Raw genomic sequence first — 21,597 nt, 5'->3', positions numbered from 1 at the left:
CCCGCGCGGCACCGTCGCCTCGGGCCGCCGCACTTCCGCGCAGGCAGCGCCACGGACACGCGGGGACCTCACAGCGCTTCGCGCAGGCAGCGCCGCGGACGCCTCAGCGAGGGGCCTTCACGAAATGCAGGGCGGAGCGGAGATTTTTCAGTCAGGCAGCGCGACGGACAGCCCTGGCCCGCCGCCGGCGGAGGTGGGCGGGACGTCTTTTCCGGTGTCGCAGTGGGATCAGGAAGCGCTTCCCGGTCAGGCAGCGTGTGCGAGTCAGCCGGGAGAACCAGTATCCCGGGGGTGTTGCGCATCAGGCAGGGACATGGGCAGCTAAGCGCGGGGGCCTGTGGGGCGCTGTTGCCATGGCGACGCCGAGGCCTGAGGCGCACCGGGCCCGAGAGGCCTCGGGGGCTGGGACGGCTCCTCTGGATTTTGGGCCTTTGAGCCGGGGAGCGGTTTAGGGCCGTGGGATGGGTGCGATGTCACTGCTGAGGAGACTCCCGGGTGGTACAAGGGGCACAAGGGGTTCTCTCCCAGCCAGCCTGCGGGGAGCACATCTCGCAGCTGCCCCAAACATCGCCCAAGAAAAGCTGAGCAGCGCCAGGGCTGAGTTAAGGAGCCAGGGGAGCCGGATACGGAGCATTTAACCTGTCCTCGGGTTGGTAATTGGTCGGTAAACTTCCTGCTGGGTGCTGTGTTGTCAACAGGCTGAAATGCATTGGACTGGCAGCGGCTTATAAAAATGTGCTCAAAGAGATGCCTCAGATCGAATTCCTCTTGGTTAACACCAGCTCCGGGCAAATTCAGAGGAGACCACCAAGTTGTTGAGAGTGATGAAGCACTTCTGTGGGGAAAGGCTGAGAGAATTGGCATTGTTCAGCCTGGGAGAAAAAAGGCTTTGAATGACCTGACTGTGGCCTTCCAGTACCTGAGGGGAACTTAGAGAAAAGATGGGGCAAGACTTGACAAGGGCGTGTAGTGACAGGACAAGGGGGGAAATGGCTACAAAGTGAAGGAGAGCCGGGTCTAGATTGGATATTAGGAAAAAAATTCTTCAGTGTGGAGGTGGGGAGGCTCTGGCACAGGCTGCCCAGGGAAGCTGTGGATGCCTCATCCCTGGAAGTGCTCAAGACCAGGCTGGATGGGGCTCTGAGTACCTGGACCAGTGGAAGGTGTCCCCACACGTGGCAGGGGTGTTGGTACTAAATGGTCTTAAAGGTCTCTTCCAACCCAAACCATTCTGTGATTTTATGATAATGGCTCTATGAGCTTTGGCATTTGGAGGCAGTAACCCAAGACACACAGGACTCTGTGTTTTGTGTAGCACAGTACAAATAAAGTTAATAAATTTGGACAAATTTAACTGGAAAACCAGCATTTGGTCTGAGTCTGGGCTAGTGTTGTTTCATCTGTGTCCACAGTGCTGGGCAGGATGGGAAAATTAAGAGGTCTGTATTCTCACAAGAACAGATGTGTTGTGTGGTGTGTACTGTCAGTAATTGGTCAGATTTTGGTCCAGACTGCTGCATTTCTGGTTTTGCTCTTTATTTGATCACAAATTATGGTTAAAGACAAGCATTATCTTCTGGTTTCCTAAGTCATCAGCACAGGGGTTTAATTTGTGAAGTTCTCCACTGCTCCTTGGTCATCTCAGCACACCCAAGCAAGACTCCTTGTTTATTTCTTTATTTTGGAGTTAAACAGAGCTGGTCTTCCCCAAAGGGGCAACAAATAGTTTTCTACTGGTACAGAAACAGAAAATGCAAACTGCCTAGGGAAAAAGTGTCTTTATCTGAAGCTTTAATTATTTCATTCTGCTCCTGTAAGTTGTTTTGCCCTGACTGATATCCGTTTTTGTGCCGTTAATCACTGAGTGTTTATAGCAGATCAAATTCCCTCAGGGGGTGACCATCAGATCCAGCTGCCGCTGGATCACCTGCCCGGGTGTCACAGCTGACCCTGAGCACGGGGTTGGGCTTCAGAGCCTCCCGGCGTCCTGTCCAACCTGAATTCCTGTGTGAATCACCACCAGATCATCACCGGGACTGCCTCACCCAAATGGCAGGGGGTGGAGCTGGATGGTCTTTGAGGTCCCTCCCAACCCAAACCATGCCAGAATTCCACGGTCAAATAGGCAGGGTTTTAGCTGAGCTGTCAGTAGTGGTCACTATGTTACAGATTCACACCTCTGTTAAATCTGCTTCCCCTTGGCCAGTTGTACAAAGCAGGAAACATCTTCTGATTTAAAATTCCTCTGCCTAAAACACAATAATGTCTGGGCTGCTGCCATCTTGCTTTGAGACTCTCACAGAAGCTTCTTTGTTTTATTTAGTATCAACTACAAGGAGGCACAGTTTCATATCACACCTAAAACATGTTGAGATACACCCATGTTGATAAAGAAGCACGTCAAGAATTTCTGTGTTAGTGAATTCCCAGAAATTCACAGAATCATAGAGTATCCTGAGTTGTAAGGGACCCACAAGGATCATCAAACTCCAATTCCTGTCATCAAAATAAATTGTATTTGCAGGGCTGGCTCTTGGGAAAACACTCAGGTTGTTTGAATATTATTGCTGAACTGTTATCTTGATAAAGTCATAAAAAATGGTGTGATGTTATTTTATCATGGTAAAGGAGTAAGATGGTTAATCCTCTCTTTTTCTGATTTCAAAATGACAATACTTATGTTCCCCACAGAGGTCTGGAAAGTGGGTTATTGTCCCTATTCCCAGGCTGCACAGTCAGCAACTGCTCCTGGGAGAGGATGGGGGAGGAGAGGGAATCCTTGCCTTTTACCAAGGGGCAGCAGATAAAAAGACTGCAGGTCTGGCTGTCTGACAAGGAAAAGTGGCTGTCCCAGTTCTCAGGATTTGGGCTCACGAGCTCCTAAATTATAGTATTTTTTTCATTTTGCTGCCAAAATTATTTAAAAGCAGATCCTTGCTTTGGGCTTTTGTTTAAAGGTGGAATGTATATTGTCCATTCTCTTCACATTTGTAATATTTGCTCTGTGAGCATAGGACTGACTGACTGATGAGTGTTTAATGCTGTTAATTAAGTAGTGTTAACCCTGGGGTCTTTAAAAATGCCACCGTGTGTCATCCTTGTGTTCAGCCCCAATGAATTTCAATTCACTCTTAAGATATTTAGATTTTCCAGATAATTAAAACTCCCTGAAAGATTGTTTGCAGGTGACATGTCAAAGACATTCCGAGTTACAACTGGAAACCAAATGACAACTACAGCTAGAAAATGGAACATTTTCTAGTAGGGTCAGCTTAGTGCATCAGGGATGCAGCGGTGGGGAGGGAAGAGAGGAGCAGAGAGCCTGGGAGAGGCACTGGATCCATTCAGGTTTGTTCTGCCACACCTTTGGTTAATTCATCACCTGCAGTTCTTGGTTGTACCCCCCACCCATCCGGGTGCTTCAGTGTTGGCAGCTGCTTTGGTTTGGGTTGTTTTGGGGGGTTTTTGAATACTGGCTTGAAATATCATTTGTACTTTCCTGAAACGACTCCAGGGCTTTGAGTTCTGGCAGATGATTGGCTTTGTCTCTGCAGGGGCCTCATTTAGCTCAGCCCATGAGCACTCGGAAATGACACGTTGGTGACAGCCTCCCCAGCAGTTGGTGTTGCAAATAGTTCAGCTGTGAGCGTAGAGGAGTAATTGTTGTGAGGTGCCTTCCTGCTGGGAGAAGCGAGGGCACCCCGAAGAAATTACAGGGGAGAATCAAAGGAATCTGCTGGAGTAGGGTCTGAGCTGCTCATGTAAAACAAACAAACCAAAACAAACAAAACCCAGCACAAACCCAATAAAAAACCCCACCCCAACCCAACAGTGTTTTCTAACTGAAGTTAAATACACAAAGTCCTTCTTCAAACTCCCACCCATTACTTCACACGGGTGGGAGTTACTTCACACTCACTTGAAACAAAAGGTAGAGAAATCAGGCAACTTCTACGTGTGACAAAAGAAACGGGCCTTCACAAATCTTCTGGAAAAGCTCCTGGGGCACTTCTGGGCTCAGAGCCTGCCTGAGGCCCTCTGACAGGTGATGGGAAATGTGCGTTTTATTGACTGTCCCCTTGCTCCACCAGCTGCAGGGACAAAGCCACTCCCTTGGTTTTTGCCAAGGGCAAAGGATTCATTTTACGATGCTTTGCCACCTGCTCATTAGGGAGATGGGCCCCGGCTCAGGCAGGGGAAGTTTCCCGGGCTGTGAAGGACAGAAGAGCACTTGGCCTCTGTGAGCCCCTCCAGGACCTTCTGTCCCACCCGGCCCTGCCACCCAAGGCTTGCTGCAAACACAGTGGAGGTGCTGAAATCCCTTTGTATTTAACAGAGCAGCACCGGCAGATAAAAGGCGTGCAGTCAACTTTTATCCTTTCCAGATAAAAATGTTGAAGAATGAAGTTGTATATGACAGGTGGAAGGGCATAACATTTACCAGCCCTTAACATCTTTGAGAGCTACATCTGCAATCCCTCCACTCTTCCCCTTTCAAGACCAAAATGAGCCCATTCCTGAAGAACACAGTGTCATGATTTTTCTTCTGGAAGAGGTAGTGTTGGCCATGTCACACAACAAGCTGAACCTACGTTGTTGAGTTTTTTCCTTTTTAAATCATATCAGCACACTGAGAAACCTATAAATGTGTTTTAAAGGCTCTGAGGAGTACAGTGATTTAAATGCTTTCTTCCAGATCAATATTATTGTGCCTTTTTGAAAATTGATAGTACAGAATTACAGCGTGTACACTCTGGGGGGTGCACAGTGTTTTTAAAATTAAGCTGTGCTATTTTTGTGCTCATCTGTATGAGCTGCCAATTTTCATGCAAATTGTGGATTCTTAAAATAACTGAATATACAGAAGCACTGTTGAGTTTCCTTCAGAGCAGAGCCTTCATCTCAACGCAGCAGCTTGATTTTAGTAGGTTTTTAGTAGCAGGCTAAATTGTATCTTTGCAGGCCAACGCTTCCTGTACAGCCTGGGACGGTTCTTCTTCAGCGGGGATCCTTGCTGCGCTCCAAAATGCTTCCAGTGTGAGCACAGACCCAATTTAAATCCTTGTCCGAAGTCGGGGTGCAGCTCACCCTTGCTGTGGCTGTGGCTTTGGCACAAGCTCTCCGCTCGAGTGCCGAGGCAAAGCTGCAGAGTCCGACCCGTGCAGATGAATCTCAGTGTGGAATTTGCTTTCGCGCCAGCCAAGGGCTGGGAGCGGGGCTGTCGTGCAGGAATGAGCGGAGGGATCATCCCTACACCCAGCAGCCCCAAATCAAATAAACTGAGTCCACTAAGCTGCCCTAAAACCGCCCGAACTGATCGGCCCTGCAAATATCAGCCCTCAGTTCTGGCTCTGTAAATATTTTTCTTTTCATGAAAAGCGTCGGCCGAGTCGGATCCTGCCCTCTCCCTCCCCGATATCCGAGGTATTTATATATTATTTTTCTCGCAGCCGCAGGGTCCAAAGTTGCAGCCGGGAGCGGGGACGCGACCGCCCCCGAGCCCGGTGATGCGGGGTCGGGCCGCAGTGCTGAATCACGGCGGGGGGAAGGAGAAGGGGAAGAAGGGGAAGGGGAAAAGGGGAAGGGGGGAAAGGGGAAAAAGGGGCAGGGGGGCGGTGCCGGCTGCTCACGTCACTGTTATGTCTCCGCGGCTCCGCCGGGGCGGGGACAGCGACAGCGGCGGGCGGGAGGCGGGGGGGCCGCGGCCCCGCTCCCCTGACAGCCCCCGCTCCCCTCCCTCGCTCCCCAGCCCGGCCTCCGGCTCGGCGCTCCCGGGAAGATGTGGGTGAAGCTGTGCTGTTTGCTGCTCTACTTCCTGGCGCTCTTCGTGCTGGCCCGGGTGTTCGAGGCCGTGGCGTGGTACGAGAGCGGCTTCCTCGCCACGCAGCTGGTGGACCCGGTGGCGCTGAGCTTCAGGAAGCTGCGGACCATTCTGGAGTGCCGCGGGCTGGGGCACTCGGGGCTGCCCGAGAAGAAGGATGTGCGGGAGCTGGTGGAGAAGTCAGGTACGCGGAGCTCCCCCGTGACCCGGGGGGACGGACGGAGGTCGGTGCCCGGCCACCCCCGCCTGGGCTCCGGCCGCCCTTGGATGGAGACGCGGGCGCTGCTTCCCTTGGCAGGGCGGGTTTGGGGAGCGAGCTGGCTCCCCCCAGCAGGGAGGGAGCCCAGGGACCTCGGGGGGTGACGGGCAGAGCCCGGCGGCGTTGTGAGCCCGAGCGGGTGCGCCGAGTGAAAGGCCTGCGCTGGACGGGGCACCGGCAGCGGCCCTTCCTTCCCTTCCCTTCCCTTCCCTGCCCCGGGAGTTCCGCTGCGGGCGGCCGGGTCAGTGCCGGTGGCACAGATGGGACCGAATGTCGTCTGCCCTGAAAAGCGAGGAGGAGAGACTCCAAATAGCTGCAGTAGGCCACTGTTTACAGCTGGGGCCAGCTTGTTCCCACCCGCTTGCTGGGTTTTTTACAGGTACGGTTGTCAAGATGGGCCCCAAGGAAAGCGGTGATTTCATAGCTGAGGAGCAGAAGGGATGGGTACCCAGGGTTGAGATGGTTTTATACAAGGGGAACAGAACTAGTTCCTGCCTACAGAAACAGCTTGGAAAAAGGCAGGGGGTATTTCGGAAGTAAGGAGAACCAGGTGAAAGAGATGAAGATTTCTTGGGGCTGATGAACAGCGAGGGGGGAAGAGCAGTGGAGATGTAAGAATGGCAGAAGTGTCCTGGAAGTAAGGATGCTGCCTGGAGCAGCTGGAGGGAGCTGGCCCCAAGGACTGGGAGATGGGGCTGATGTAATAGCTGTAGTGCCAGCCAAGCAGGAAAATGTGAGTAGCTGCTTTTAAATCAATGATGGAAGGGCTGGTGATCCAGGAGAGAGAGAGAAATCCCAGCAATCGGGATAGGTAGTGAGGGTCTCATGTCTGGACAGGAGGGAGAAGGATGTAGTGCCTGCCATATAACCTTAAAAATGCTCGTTTAAATAATTGATATTAATCCTGGGCATTTACATCTAATTTGCTGTTACTGTTCATTGTTTATTTATGTTTTTATGTTGTTTATTGGCTTTGCTGCTCCAGCAGTAAAAAGCATTAGGCACTTTCACTTTTGTTTCCAATCACTTTCACTCCTTGGGTGTCAGGTACTTTCATGATGTCATGATGTTTGGGTTGCATATGCTTCAGGGAAGTGTTTAACTCCAAACAAACTGTATTAACCAACTTCTTCAAATGTCATGGAAACACTTCTCATACCAACAGGCTTTGCAGCATTTTTCTGTGGTTGCGTTTTGGTTTGTTTTTTTTCCTCTAAATTTTATTAATATTTTTGCAAACCCCTCAAGGGTTTCAGCTGTTGCACTTATTTTTATGTTTTTAAGGAAAATGGTTTTGGACGAGACTTCATTTCTTAATGCTTAGTAGATTACTTACTAGAATGCAGGTTGTCATTAACAGTGTTTGTAATGATTGTGAAACAAAACACGAGGAGGAAATGAGATTACGAAGGAAACATAATCAGATGATTTTACTGTGAGCTCTTTACGTCGCTGCATTTGGAGTTCATGGGAACTTTTCCCAACTGTGCAAACAAAAGCCAACAGCTAAATCATTCTGCCCAAGATTTTTACTAGCAACAGGACCACAAACACTGGGTTTTGGTCCAGAATTAATGATTGAAGTCTGTTTGACTTATCAGTGTTAAGAAATTGCTTGCTGCAAAATTGCAATCTTGTGAAACGAAAGCAAAGATGTATCAACTAAAATTGCTCTCAGCCACTGAATGCTGTTACTTGCACAGAATGAGCCTTAGAAGATGTTCTTTTATTCCTTTGTGTGCATGTGTGGTACATCTGTGTAATCAGAAACAGAGTGTTCATGTCTTCTGTGGTCTGACTGAAGTCAAATTGTTCATAGTCACATCACCAGAGATAGAATTATAGTAAAAACTTAAAGTTTGGCTACCTTTGTACTGAAAAGGTTCTCAGAGCAACCATGCAGATATGCTTGGTTAAACTGTTACTAGAATTCATGAAGTAATCTTTCTCCAGTGTCATTTTAATTGAATTTCTCCAATTGTCTCTTTTTCAGGAGACCTTATGGAAGGAGAGCTTTATTCAGCTCTCAAGGAGGAAGAGGCCTCTGAATCAGTTTCCAGTACAAACTTCAGTGGTGAAATGCACTTTTATGAGCTTGTAGAAGACACGAAAGATGGGATCTGGCTGGTACAGGTATACATTTGACCGTTTTTTTTTTTAATATATTTATCACACCCAAAATGTGTTTCAAAGGAGGAGTTTATGAGGGTAGTTAACTAGTTGTAAAAATGTGTAACAGAGAGATGGTGTTAAAGATAAACTTCACTCAGGAGATGAACAGAGAAATAAAACTGGAAAGGCTGGAAATGCCAGAGTTCCTATACAGGAAAAAAAGCATGTTATTCTTTGGATTACTTTTTGAAAAGCAGGCATTTTAGAACCAGAAATCAAACAGAGCAGCACACACTGAAGTACACAGAGTATTCAAGTCCTTGGGCCTGAGTTTGTAAGAGCCCTGTAATGTGTGGTTTAAGTGCATTAGTACAGATTCTCCCAGCTGGCACAGGCTCCGGTGCTGCTCTTCCTTTTGGTTGCACTGCATGCTCAGACCCAACCAGTTTGAGTTTCTGCTTGTCTAAAGGGCTTAAAGCACTTGTAAAATCTCTGTTGGCTCTTTACAAAGGCAGGAAGGATATCAGTCTGCCAACTTCCCAGGCTAGCAGGCTGCTTCTACAACATATTCCAGTGCCTAACTTTCTCCCAAACCTTTTGTGGCCAGCAATTTTACAGTCTGTTTTCCCAGGGCTGCATGAGAGCAAGAGATCATTTAGGAAAATAAAGATAGACTTTTCCCAATAAGATTCTGAAGCAATTAATCATCATTCCTGAGAACATAAGTAACGTAGACCAAAATGTAGAATTTATTTTTCTATGTCAACTTCTCTGTTGATAAGAGGGTGATTTTTAAGGCATAACTTTCCTCCTAACAGCCACATCAAGTGAATTCCCCACCAGGCAATTAATTGTCCCATTGACAGCTCCTACCTGGTTTGTCTGGTCTCACTTCATGTTTTCCATTTAACAGGAAGTCATTAAATCTTCGTAATCTGTTTATTAGACCTACACTGTCACCACATCAGATCTCACTCCAAAATAGACAAGAGGACAGATTACCTTCAGACTCAGAATGGCATTTGTGTTTTGGGAAAGATACATTTGGAGTTTATTGAATCCAAGTTTGAGGTTTAAATCCTACAGGAGGGTATTCTTCAAGCAGAGAGAGAGTGTTGAAAGGCAGTTTACATGTCCCCAAGCTAGTTGACAAATAGAAGCATGAATATGCTGTGAAAAACCTTCTCTCCTTCGTGTGCAGCTCAAAAGGGTGAAATATGATAGTTCTCTGTTGTCTGTTGCTTGCAGAATTTTACTTGTAATGTATTTTCCACTAGCATCCTAATAGCAGGTCAGATAGGCTGTGTTTTGATATCTCCAGTGCCATGAATATTGTCATCATTCTGGGAATATTTGCACAGCTATTCAGCTGGTCACAATAGCTGTGAAAAAAAAAATAGTTGAATTTACTGAATAATTTACTTGCTGAACACTATTTGTCTGTTTCTCTACAATGAAAACCGCAAGAGATGTCGAATTTCTATTTTTCATTCTTGCTTTTTGGGTTTTCATCACTTGAAATTTTCATTTGCTCCGTTCCCCACCACAACTCCTGTCTGGGTAACTCCTGGATTCTTCATGTCCTTTCACAGGTTTTCCCACACTCTTTTCTTAGACCTCATCCCTGCAGAGCTGGTTTGTACCATCACTTCCCAGTTCTAACTCTTGATTCCCTCCTTTGCTGTTAGGAATCCTGTGGAAACTTTCCAGCTAATTAATCAGCTGGATGCTCATGTAGGGGAGTGAGGATGCTTCATGGGTGGGTTTGGTGACCATGGTCAAGGTTGGAGATTCCCCTGCTCTGTTGCTGCTGGCTGGGAAGCAGAAAGGATCTCCAGATCCTTTTCAGTATCCTGAACCCTGAATCCCTGTTCTGTGGGGGCTGCTGCAAAGAGCAGAGGGAGAGGAGCACTTCTGCCTCAGCTGGCACAGTGCTGTCACTTGAGCTGGTTTGAACACTCTGTGATGATGTATGAGAGGACTGAGGCTTTGAAGATGATTTTTATTTTCCAGTGCATATAAATGAAATTTCTAGTGTGGCATGGACTGGGTATGTGATAGCCATCAGTGTCTGCAGAGAATCAAAGAAAACAAGAGGAAACAATTACTATTTCTTGATATTTAGACAAAAATTGAGGTGTGAATTTATCCTTTAGAGTCAGCAAGATGAATTCCTTGAAGAAAGTCAAAGTCAATACACAAGGAATCAGTGTTCTGTGGCTTTGTTTCTTTATTTTCTGGAAATCCACATGCAAAGCATCCTGGTCCAGTGGTAATTTGTTTATCAGTGTAGCTGTTCACAGCTCCTGTGCAGCGCTTCCATAGAGCCACAAACAGCAGCATGTTCTTTCTCCTATTAGCTCATGATCTCATCACCTTTCCTCTTATGCCATTCTTCTTGCTTGCCAGCTGCTGCTGTGCACTTCTTTGGCTGGCAAGGAAAGTGGCTGGTAGTTTCTGGAGCTGCTTCTCTTGTTGGTTAGGGGAGTTATGTGTAATGTTCTTACTTTTCCAGGCTCTGGTTAGTCTCTAGAAGGCTGTCACATCCAACAGTATTGTAGTCATTATGGCTTTTGAAAGTGATCTATAGATAAAAATCCTCTTTGAATGAAATTAAAACCTAAATTAATGTATAATTTTATTTTTTAAAGTCTCTACTGCAATGTAGTGGCAGGGAGAAGTAAAGGGAACTTCTTGGCATCAAGGTATGAGGACAGACATTTAGATTGTGTCTGATAGAGCTGCAAAGGCCATTATTCATTATTATGGATATAAAATTCTGCAGTCTACTCTGCATCTCAGTTGCTAGTTCAAGTGTAGTCACAGGGCAAGGGATGTGCCTACAGCATTTTGGTGGTGATGGTTTGTTCTCCCTTTTGCTTGCATATAGGATGAGTGATTTTCATATTTATTTGCCTTCTGAATTCTGCCAGGTGATCAGCTGTTCTTGCTAAAAAGAAACAAAGCAGAAACACTCAATTCTTTCAAAATACATAATTCAGTATTTGTGTCTTTTCCAATAGCCCTTCAGGATCATTTACCACAGAATGCCTGATTTTAAGTTTCAGTTTTCTTCTTGAAAGGCTTCATTCATATCAGTCAGGGGTGCAGAATACCATCAGCTGAAATGCAGCAGTCCTTGTATTGCCTTGTGTCTGTGTTAACTCATTGCAGAAACTCGTTTAGTCTCAATCTCTGATTTAACTGACAGCATATCTGACTGTCCAGATCAGTGCATAGGTGACCTTCCCTCCCTGAGAAACTGCACATAATTTTGAGGTGGTTAATTTTTATATGCTGTGATGGGTGTAGTCTTTGCCTATTTTGATGCGATTTCTCACAATCTCTTTCTCAGAAAATAAGGCAAAAAACCTCCAGATATCTTCAGTCCATATGGGTGGATTCTGAATGAGTTGTGAATTCTTGGGAAAGAGTCTAAATGGAAATTCAGTTCTATTAACACATTGTCAAGTAATAAACAGAAAGTGAGATGTCTCAGAGCTAATAGAAGTGCAGACATTAATGTAGAAACTTATTGACATTATCTGGAAAAAGTGAGCTTTTTTACAAGCTTCTAATAAGTAAATTAGCAGTCCATTTATAATTAATTGTATTTTTACTTCTGTTTTATATATAGAAGCAGAGTTTGCAACATAGTTGTTGATAAAAAAGGGTTCAAGGACTAGAGTTTTTTGAACCTTCTTGTCTCTGTGGATCCCTAAAAATCTTCCAGGGCATGCATGGAATCTTTACAGTGATATTGAGTTTCCTCTGCTCATTTACCCTCTGCAGGCACTGTGGGGGAGTTCATGGGTGTCTTGAATTGGAAACCACTGAACCAAACAGACAATTCTCACGTTCATACAACCTTACCAGCTCATGAAATGAGTTAGAAATCAGTTTTGCCTTTGGCAAAACTACAAAGGTTTTTTCCAATTCAAATCTCTGTGTACCTTATGTGGAGTGACTTGCTGAGGCTGGGTGAGGGCTGATTGCTCCTGAGAGAACTGCCTGGATGTGTGTGTGTGCAGCAGGGAAAGATGGCTCTTACCTAATAGGTTTTGTTCTTCCTGATGGTGTGAAGTCTGTCACAGTGCCCTAGTGCCCTGTTGAGCAGCACTTGGAGTCGTCTTTGTGGCTGAGCTGTAAAACCAAGTTGTGGCTATTACTGTGCTGTTGGTATGAGCAGGTGTGCCTGACACTTGCTGTCCCAGCTAGAATTGGTTAAAATAATGAGAGTTGGAACCCATGAGGTGTTTGTTCTGCTTTTGCCCCTCTCTGACTCATTGTCATGCCTTGTGATATTCGAACACTTTTAGTTGTGAACGAGCTTCAAAACTTACTGAGAACAAATCTCGTTCCTTTGACCTGCTTTGAGATCTCTGTATACCTGCCTGAAAGAAAATGAACAAAATCTGATTTAAATGCACAGAAAAAAAGGATAATGCTCAAGTGAGGTCATTATCATATCGTGCTCAAGTACTTCAGTGGTACCAGAAGAGGAGTCTGTCTTTGCATATTGCATTGCTACAGCACATCTAACATCAGCTGTGCTTTCTGAAGCCTCTTCACCTTCAGTCATATTTTTACTTGTATTTTAAGAATCTATGTTTCATAAAATAATCTTTAAAAATGCTTAATGATTCTTGGAAATTAAGGAGCAGCTGGATCTATGATGGTTATAAAGTAGCTATTGCAATATTGATGCACCTACCCAATACACTGCATTTGGATTAGGCAGGAGAGGCAAAGTGCCTTGCTGACTTAGTCCTCTTTTCCCAAGTGTTTGTATGTTTCTGGTGCTGGGATATTTGCTGTAAAAGTCTTGTCTTTAATGTCATAACTATGACTACTTTAACATATAGATCAAAAGAATTCTGTTTTTCTAATTTTCTGATTTTTCTAATTGCTTTCTTGATTGAACTCTTTGGGGGTAATTCAGTGTCATGAGAACTCTTCCAATTCAGAAGCTCCCTATTCAGTTGTCTCTTGAAACCATCAGAATCTCAGCGTTTTCAGTCTTACAGAGATGGTAATTCAGACCCTGCAGTCAGAGCCAATCCTGTGGCCAGGGTTAGGTGTGGGTTTGGGAGCAGATGCATTCTGTGATGTGAAGTTGTTAAATAGCAGGGTTACTGTGATCTTATTGGATTTCCTTAGCCCATTAAGATGATTAATGGATTAATTGAGTTTCCCTCATTGTCTCACTTGTCGCTCTGACATGTGATATGTCACAAATTGTGAACATACCTAATAATAAGCAAAGCTGAGAGGGTTTGGGTTTGTGCTCCTCCAGACATGGTGTTTGTTAGCTGATCTCCTAAAAAGTGACATCACCTATGAGTGACATCTCCTATGAGCTTGGGCTTTATTTCTATAACATTAAACAGAGTGTATGATTGAAAGGGACCTTTTTGATGAGCTAGTTCAGCTTTCTGCTAGACTGTAGAGTATGTGTTTAGAAAATATTTTGCTGTGTCTCTTACACTGTAAGTTGTTCAAATACTCATGTTGACTGTTTTCTTCTTGGAAATGTGTGTCTGACTTGTGCCTTGGGTGTATTCAGGGCTAATTTGTTCCTATTGGGCATAAATTGACATTGCCCTTTAGTTTCACAGAGTCCTGATGTCAACCCCACTCCTCCCAGTAAGTGAGGTCAATCAACCAGTTTGTTTTGTCAGGTCTGATATATCCTGGGCTTTGCTTGTTTTGCAGCCAGTTAATATTGATGGCTCATGTTTTCTTGTGGAGCAACTGATAGCCCCAAGCGTTTGCTCCCATTGCTGTTCCTAACTGATGAACTCCCCAAGTGTTGTGTTCATTACTGAATTCAATTTCATGTGTGACACTCTGCATTACAAGATTTGTGCAGCTCTTCCTGCATGGTGTTATAATCCTCTTTCCCACATAGATGTGCTTCCTAGTTTTATGTCTTCCACAAATGGCTTTGAGAGACTTCAGGTTCCCATAGGAAGGGCTTTAATGGGAATAGATGCTGAACTGAGCTCTAAGGTAAATCTATTAAGAAGTCTGTTAGCACTTTTCTGGTGTTTTGATGTCTCTTTGCTGCAGCCAATTTCTTGCTCATTTTAAAACTTTTTTTTTTTTCACTCACTATAAAGCCTATCTGTAGCTGTCATGTAAATTTTCTATATGGCATAATACATGATACACTACCAAACTACAAACAGGGTACTACATTCCCTTTTTCTCTTGAAACTCAGTTCTTTTCCTTCAGGGAAAGTTCCTCTCAGTCAGAATTGATACATCTTTAGTAACTGCATGCTGGAAAGAGGTGAAAAATGCAACTGTCTCTGCACCTCTAAAACTTTATCTACAGTTTTGTATCCTATTGATCCTATCAAACTGGTGGGATTTTTTTTTAATTTGCTCTTAAATATAGCTACAAACTTGTTACTGTTCTGTCAAAATGGGAATTGGTGTGATGGGGGTTTGAAAGAAATTTTTCACAGGTTCACCTGTCATCCTGTGTGCTTGTGCTACAGTTCTAGGATAGAGATACCCTGCTTACTCTAATTTAAGTGTATAAAGTTATTTGAATTCTGCTTTCACCTTCAGGTGATGTAGTTTCTTCCCATAAATTTGCTAACTGGTCCATGGCCAGCCACCCCCCCTCACTGAAAACTGAGTCACAGTATTAATTTAACTTTTAAAAAGAAAATTATCTTACATTTCTATCCTGTCTTCATTGTTTGGTGATCCTGCTGCTTCTCCCCCTGCTCTGTTCTTATTCATATGACTGAAAAGCCTTCTGGTACAACTTGTAATAGTCTTTATATGTTCTAACTTGAATAGCTCATTTTTCCTTACTTTTTTTTCCTTGCATATCTCTCTTTGATAGCTCTTCCTTTTGACCTTTTTTCCAATCCTTGTAGATTGTCAAACTATTTCTAACCTCTCTTTGGAAGTGATTGCTAGGAAGAAATGCAGGATTTGGTAACCTTTTTTTTTTCTTTACTTGAAATATAAAATCTTGATAGCTTTAACACCATGGGCTTGAAGAACTTCCAGGCCTCTTCTACATACAAATTCCCAATCTCCTCAGTCACACGTTTTTAAGCTAAATTTCTTACCAAAATTCACACTTCTTAAATAAAATCTGTTACAAGTGTTTGCAGGGTATTTTTAATTTAAAGTACATTTTGATTGCTTAACCTTCAGTATTTTCTTGGCCTCCCTCATGCACAGAGGTGGTGACTGCTTTCCAAAATACAAAGCCTTGCCTTGGCATGGTGAACTCTAAGTGGGTGTTGTCTGCAAGGAGCAGCTGCAACAGACATGTTTATTTGGATTTTTTTCCATAATGACATAAAAAAGCATGAGCTCAAAATATTTTACAAAGCTTCAGTGTGCAAAACCACAGTAGGGTTTCTCTATGTAGTAACAAAGATTGCTATTAGGTCATTGTTCTTCACTATAAATAACTTTCTCCAAGAGGGAAGACTTTTTCATAGGAAAGGAACTAAGCTGGTGTTAAAAATCCCACCAGTACAGGCAGGTGACAATAAAATATAATGGTGACTGTAGTTGCAACAGATTTTTGTCTTGACACTTAAAATGAATGTTGTGGTGCCAGGCAGAAGAAATGGTGAGCAGGATCTGTCCTCCTGCACACAACATTACCATTCTCTCATCACTGCTTCAGAGCATGCACACAGAATTTTGAAAAAAGCCAATCTCTGAGTAGTTGTACCAAAGAATAATTCAGTCACCAAAGTTTTACTTCCATGCCTACTAATAAAACATAGTGGTTTCTTGCCATGTTGGAGGCATTTATCATGCCATGGCAGCTATGAAAATATTCTGGCTTTAAAGGGTTTTTAGGAATTTGGTTTCCCTTGATTGAAGTGCATGAAAGGAAGAAGTTTAAAATATCCAAAGCTTCAGTCACATTGGGTGATGTGAAGAAGCCTCAGTAATACAGCAGATTTCCCAGCTGGTTGTCTCAGTACCTGATGGTTGCATTTATCTAATTAAAAAGGCTTTTCTATGTGATGTATGTGTTTTAAGAATAACTTGAAGGATTTTTACCTAGATTTTGGGCTTAGAGGAATGGGAATGTAATCTGTGACTTCAGTTTGTTTCCCTATGTAGAACATTCTGCTTGGTGAATTCCTCTATTTTAAGATTCTGAGAGGCTGCTGCTTTCCACAAAGCAGATAATATTTATGAGTCTGGACACACTTTCTAGGTTGAATCTCAGCATGTCCACAGAGAACTGTTAATCATGGTGACAGCCCAACTTCCAGGGGCAAGCTGACATTTGAGGTTATTAAGTCAGAAAACAATTGGGATAAGTTTAATGGCGGGTAAACAAATATCTAACAAATGGAAGTTTCAAGATTTAATTTAAAAATATATTTTAAGTGGCTGCCAGGAAGCCTGCAGAAGCATGTGAGGCGTTTCTAAAATAGAAAATGCGACGGCTTGTGGAATAGTGCATGATCAGTCATGTCATTCAAAATTACCTGTCAGCTGCAGGCAGGCAGGGTTTTCTTTTCCTTGTGGGTTTTTTCCCCCTCCCAGTACGGTTATAAGTCAGAGGATGAATGCTGCTTCTTTGTCACCTGTGTCAGCAGAAGCTTACAGTCAGATAACCTGAAGTTCAACTTTAATATAGTGGGTTAGAACAAATTAAACCTTGGGATATATCACAGCAAGTGATTGTTCTGAAATGGCAGATGGGACACTGGAGCTGGTGGAGCAGTCACATAAAGTTGCAGTGAGTCACAGGCAAAGCTGGAATGCTCAGGAATGGCTGTTGGCAGTTTAATCTGGTACCAGGTACATGCATTCCCACTCATTGTACTTGCTCTGAGACTTTCTTTGGTATATTGTAACTTATGAGGGAAAATTGTAGTAAAATGGTGATCCTCTCCCCTACTATGAATTGGTTAATGATAGTTTTGTTATTTTACCAATGTTTTTGTTAACTACCACTGATTTTAGTATTTTAACGTGTACTTAACATGATGATGCACTTCTTTCTCTCTGCAGAAGGCACATTTCTGTCTTAGAGCTTCACTCTCCAAAGACATTTACCATGACTCCCAGTTGTACATTCATACTCTATGTCTTAAAAGAATGGGAAGGAGTATCAAGCATAACCAGCAGTCTGTTTTCTTGAAACTTGCTCTTTATTTCAGGAACCAATCTGTGATACTAAACTGGTATTTCCTTTTGGCAATAGGTCATAGCAAATGGCAGAAACCCACTGGTGGGTAAAGTCCACTGGGAGAAAATGGTGAAGAAAGTCTCAAGATTCGGCATACGTACCGGCACTTTTAACTGCTCCAGTGACCCCAGGTATATCCTTAAAGGATTATCTTAATCCCAAGAATGTCTTAAGGCTCAGCTGTGTTCTAGCAGCAGGGCTTGCTGTGTTGTAAAAGTAGCTGTGACAGAAGGTGGCTTTATTCATGTTTTTATCTCTCCTAAAGTCTGCTCAGAATGCTCCATTACATTATTTATCAGCTCTGCAGCTTCCTGAAGCGTCGTGTGGGCAATGCATGATTAGACTGTGGAGAACATAATACAGCAGTGGAGAGGAATGAACAGAAGAGTTTGGCCTTCCAGTCTAGGCATTCAGGGAGAGGAATTGTGCTTGCTTAGGACAAAGCCAAATATATCAGTTTTAGAGTTGTTATATCACCATTTGGAAGGGGGAAACTCAGGTTAGCATGAACCTTGCATACAGTGCCTGCCTCCCAGAATTACTGACAGATCCTGTTCCCTGACAAATGTATGTTTATATATAAACTGGCACACACCCTTGGACAACACACAGTGTGCTGTGCAAGAGTCACTGTGTTTGCATATGATTTTGAACAAGGAAGAAGAGCAGAGCCAAAGAAGCTATTAATAATTCTCTGCTGCTGTAAAAAGAGGCTTTTTTAAAACATTTTGTTGGAGGCGTTTGCTTTACATGACAGGAGACTTTGTCTAGAATTCCAGTGGCATGTATGGATACGCACATCTTATACAGCTTAAGTCCTAAATGTTTACAGAAATCTCAATGTTAATCATGAGAGGAAATTCTTAGACTTTGTAGTGCTTATGCAAAATAATCTTGTATTTGAACATCTTAAAAATTTGGCAGTGTTTCTCTTTGCACAGCTCCTAAGCAGCCTTAATGTTCTGATCAAATACCATGTTTTAAATTAATTCATTTTTTTAAATATAAAAAATGTTTTGTTGAGTAAACCCTTGTGAATAGTTTTCATCAGGTTGCAGTTGAAATTGAGAATAGTACATGCTGCAGTAATCAGAATACCTTTATTAGTAGGGTAATATGGCTCTTTCTAAAAATGCTACATCCAGATCCCTGGGAAGGGGAGGAGCTAGGTAGGATGGCAGGTGAATGAGGCTGGTGGTCCCAATGTGCAGATCATGTGCCTGTTGGCTCTGTCATATTTTGATTATTAAAGCATCCCAGATATTTCCTTAAAGGAGGACTAGATAATTGGGTGATAATGTAGTGGTAATGGTAGGGAAGATGCATGAGAGAAGGGATCTTGTGAGTCAACAGATTGATCTCAGAGTTACCATGCTCTGGACCATGACTCGGTTCAGCCATGAAGAGCCTCTTCTTTTAGTTATGGATTTGGGGTTTATCCCTTTCTCCTCTAGACAGTGTGGGTATTTTTTTAGCCCAAATCATCCAGCACCATGTGTCTGCTTCCTGCTCCACTGGTTTTGTGGCCAGCTCTCTCACTTCACCCCTTAGCCTGTCTGCATCCTGCCAAAATGGTCCCAGCAGGAAGTGGACACTTGTCAGCTTCGTTAAAGCAGCTGCAAACAGACCAGTGACTGCTCAACTTCACCCCACAGCTGCTTGGCAAAACCAGGATGGAAGGAAGCACTGGGAAAGCTGTGGGATATTGAGTTACACTGGAGTGGTTTTCTTCTTGGCTGGAAGGCCAAGGAAAAGTAGCTTGTATTACTAAAGCTTTAAAGTAAAGAGTCAGCTTGTGTATTACTCAAATCCAGTTATGAAGCATAAATGGCTGCATGGCCTTGTTTACTTTAATGACTCGTGAAAATTAACACTATTCCTCTTCCTGGTTTATGAATGCATATCTCTTTACAATATTCCTGTAAGATATAAACATATTGTAAGAATAAATACTTTCCCAGACGATATTGGGTGCCCTTATTTCCTGCTATTACATTACAAGGGTTCCCAGGTGCTCAGCATGTCTCATTTTTGGGCTTAGAATAGAAATGTAAGGACTCATTTCTGGGGTTATGAAACTGTAATCTGACCTGCTGTTTTCTTTGTAGATACTGCAAGAGGAGGGGTTGGCTGAAATCCACCCTCATTATGTCGGTTCCACAAACCAGCACCTCCAAGGGAAAAGTCATGCTCAAGGAATACAGCGGGCGCAAGATAGAAGTGGAGCACATCTTCAAATGGATCACAGCCCACGCTGCCTCTCGCATCAAAACCATCTACAGCTCTGAACATTTGAAAGAAGAATGGAACAAAAGTGACCAGTACCGGGTGAAAATTTACCTGTTTGCCAACCTCGACCAGCCTCCGGCGTTCTTCTCTGCGCTAAGTGTAAAGTTTACTGGAAGAGTAGAGTTTATTTTTGTGAACGTGGAAAACTGGGACAACAAAAGCTACATGGCAGAAATTGGTATCTACAAGACACCATCATACATACTTAGGACTCCTGAGGGGATTTACAGGTATGGAAATAACACTGGTGAATTTATATCACTGCGTGCCATGGATTCCTTTTTGCGCTCATTGCAACCAGAAGTCAACGATTTATTTGTTTTAAGTTTAGTTTTGGTTAATCTGATGGCTTGGATGGACCTGTTTATTACACAAGGCGCCACTATAAAGCGTTTTGTGGTTCTTATAAGCACTTTAGGGACGTATAATTCACTATTAATTATTTCCTGGCTACCAGTGTTAGGTTTTTTGCAACTGCCCTACTTAGACAGCTTTTATGAGTACAGTTTAAAACTCTTCAGGTACTCTAACACAACTACTTTGGCTTCCTGGGTGAGGGCAGATTGGATGTTCTACTCTTCTCATCCAGCCCTCTTCCTCAGCACGTACCTTGGCCATGGTTTACTAATTGATTACTTTGAGAAGAAGCGAAGGCGCAACAACAACACAGATGAAGTAAATGCTAATAATCTGGAGTGGCTGTCGAGCCTGTGGGACTGGTACACCAGCTACCTGTTTCATCCCATTGCTTCTTTTCAACACTTCCCTTTCGACTCAGATTGGGACGAAGACCCGGATTTGTTCTTGGAGCGGTTGGCCTTCCCTGACCTCTGGCTTCACCCTCTGATACCAACTGATTATATAAAAAACTTACCCATGTGGAGGTTTCAATGCCTCGGCGCCCATTCTGATGAGGAAATGCTGGAAACCTTTGCAGACAGCGAAAGTGACTCTGACAGTGAAAGCAAAGAGGTCTTCAGTAGCGACAGAGAAGTGTCGGAGGACGATGAGCTGGGCACGTTTCACAGGTGCAGCGAAGGAGAGCAGCGGTGCGGGGCCGACGCCTGTTCGTGTGCCAGCCACTATTGCCACCACGAGCCGTGCGAACGCAAAGCCAGGTCCTACAGCTCGAACGGCTCCGCAGGTGACCTGGAGCCAGACTGGTCAGCCTGGCCCTCCGGCATGTTGCACTGTACGGAATGCGTGGTGTGTCTAGAAAATTTTGCAAAGGGCTGCCTGCTGATGGGCTTGCCCTGCGGCCACGTGTTCCACCAGAATTGCATCGTGAAGTGGCTGGCGGGCGGGCGGCACTGCTGCCCCGTCTGCAGGTGGGCGTCCTACAAAAAAAAGCAGCCATACACACACCCGCAGCCTTTGTTGAGTGAGCCCCCGTCTTAGCTGTGTGCCCATGTCCTTTGTAAGCTTTCAGGATATTACTGCTTGCCTTTTAAATGTTAGTCACTTAAAAGATTACGTGGTTTGAAGTTTTAGTTTAAATGTTAGTGCAGTGAACTAAAATATACATGATGCTAACGTTAATGACAGAATCATTTGGTTGCCTTGTATGTTGAACTGAATGCAAACTTACCATACAAATAACTTGCTCTCTTCAACATCTGGAAACTTGATGCTGTTTTTGTAAGCACAAAAATCAAGCCTACAAGAGAAGCGTATTCCAGCAAACGTTTACAAGTTAGGATGTGGGTGAAATTGAAATTCTAATCGGAGACAATGGCTTAATTTAAGTGTTTCTTATTTTAGAGTCTGTTCTGCACATCTTTGTTGAATAATGTATGTTGTAAGACAGTACCATTTAAAAAGAAATTGGTGAAATAAATTATTTTAAAATGAGATTTGTAATGTTAATTGTTTTGATAAATATTTTGTGTGTATGGTTACGGATGTCTTGCTGGCCTGATT

At 43.8% G+C, this 21,597-nt stretch overlaps 1 protein-coding gene across 2 annotated transcripts; it reads left to right on the top strand.

Moving 5' to 3' along the window:
- Positions 1-5,686: 5,686 nt before the first annotated feature.
- Positions 5,687-21,528, top strand: RNF103 (ring finger protein 103). 2 transcript variants are annotated; one of them, XM_033060215.2, is made up of 4 exons: positions 5,687-6,005; positions 8,074-8,213; positions 17,404-17,519; positions 19,497-21,528. In XM_033060215.2, exons 1-4 carry the CDS (start codon positions 5,780-5,782, stop codon positions 21,073-21,075), a joined length of 2,061 nt encoding a protein of 686 aa, XP_032916106.1. In that variant the 5' UTR covers positions 5,687-5,779; the 3' UTR covers positions 21,076-21,528. The 2 variants fall into 2 exon arrangements, with proteins under 2 accessions (XP_032916106.1, XP_032916107.1); XM_033060216.2 differs by lacking the exon at positions 5,687-6,005 and adding an exon at positions 6,330-6,459.
- The last annotated feature ends 69 nt before the right edge of the window (positions 21,529-21,597 follow it).

Source organism: Catharus ustulatus, chromosome 5, assembly GCF_009819885.2.
Source record: "Catharus ustulatus isolate bCatUst1 chromosome 5, bCatUst1.pri.v2, whole genome shotgun sequence".
Classification (NCBI taxonomy): domain Eukaryota; kingdom Metazoa; phylum Chordata; class Aves; order Passeriformes; family Turdidae; genus Catharus; species Catharus ustulatus.
Note: the sequence above shows the minus strand (reverse complement) of the source record. Positions and strands in the feature narration are given on the sequence as shown.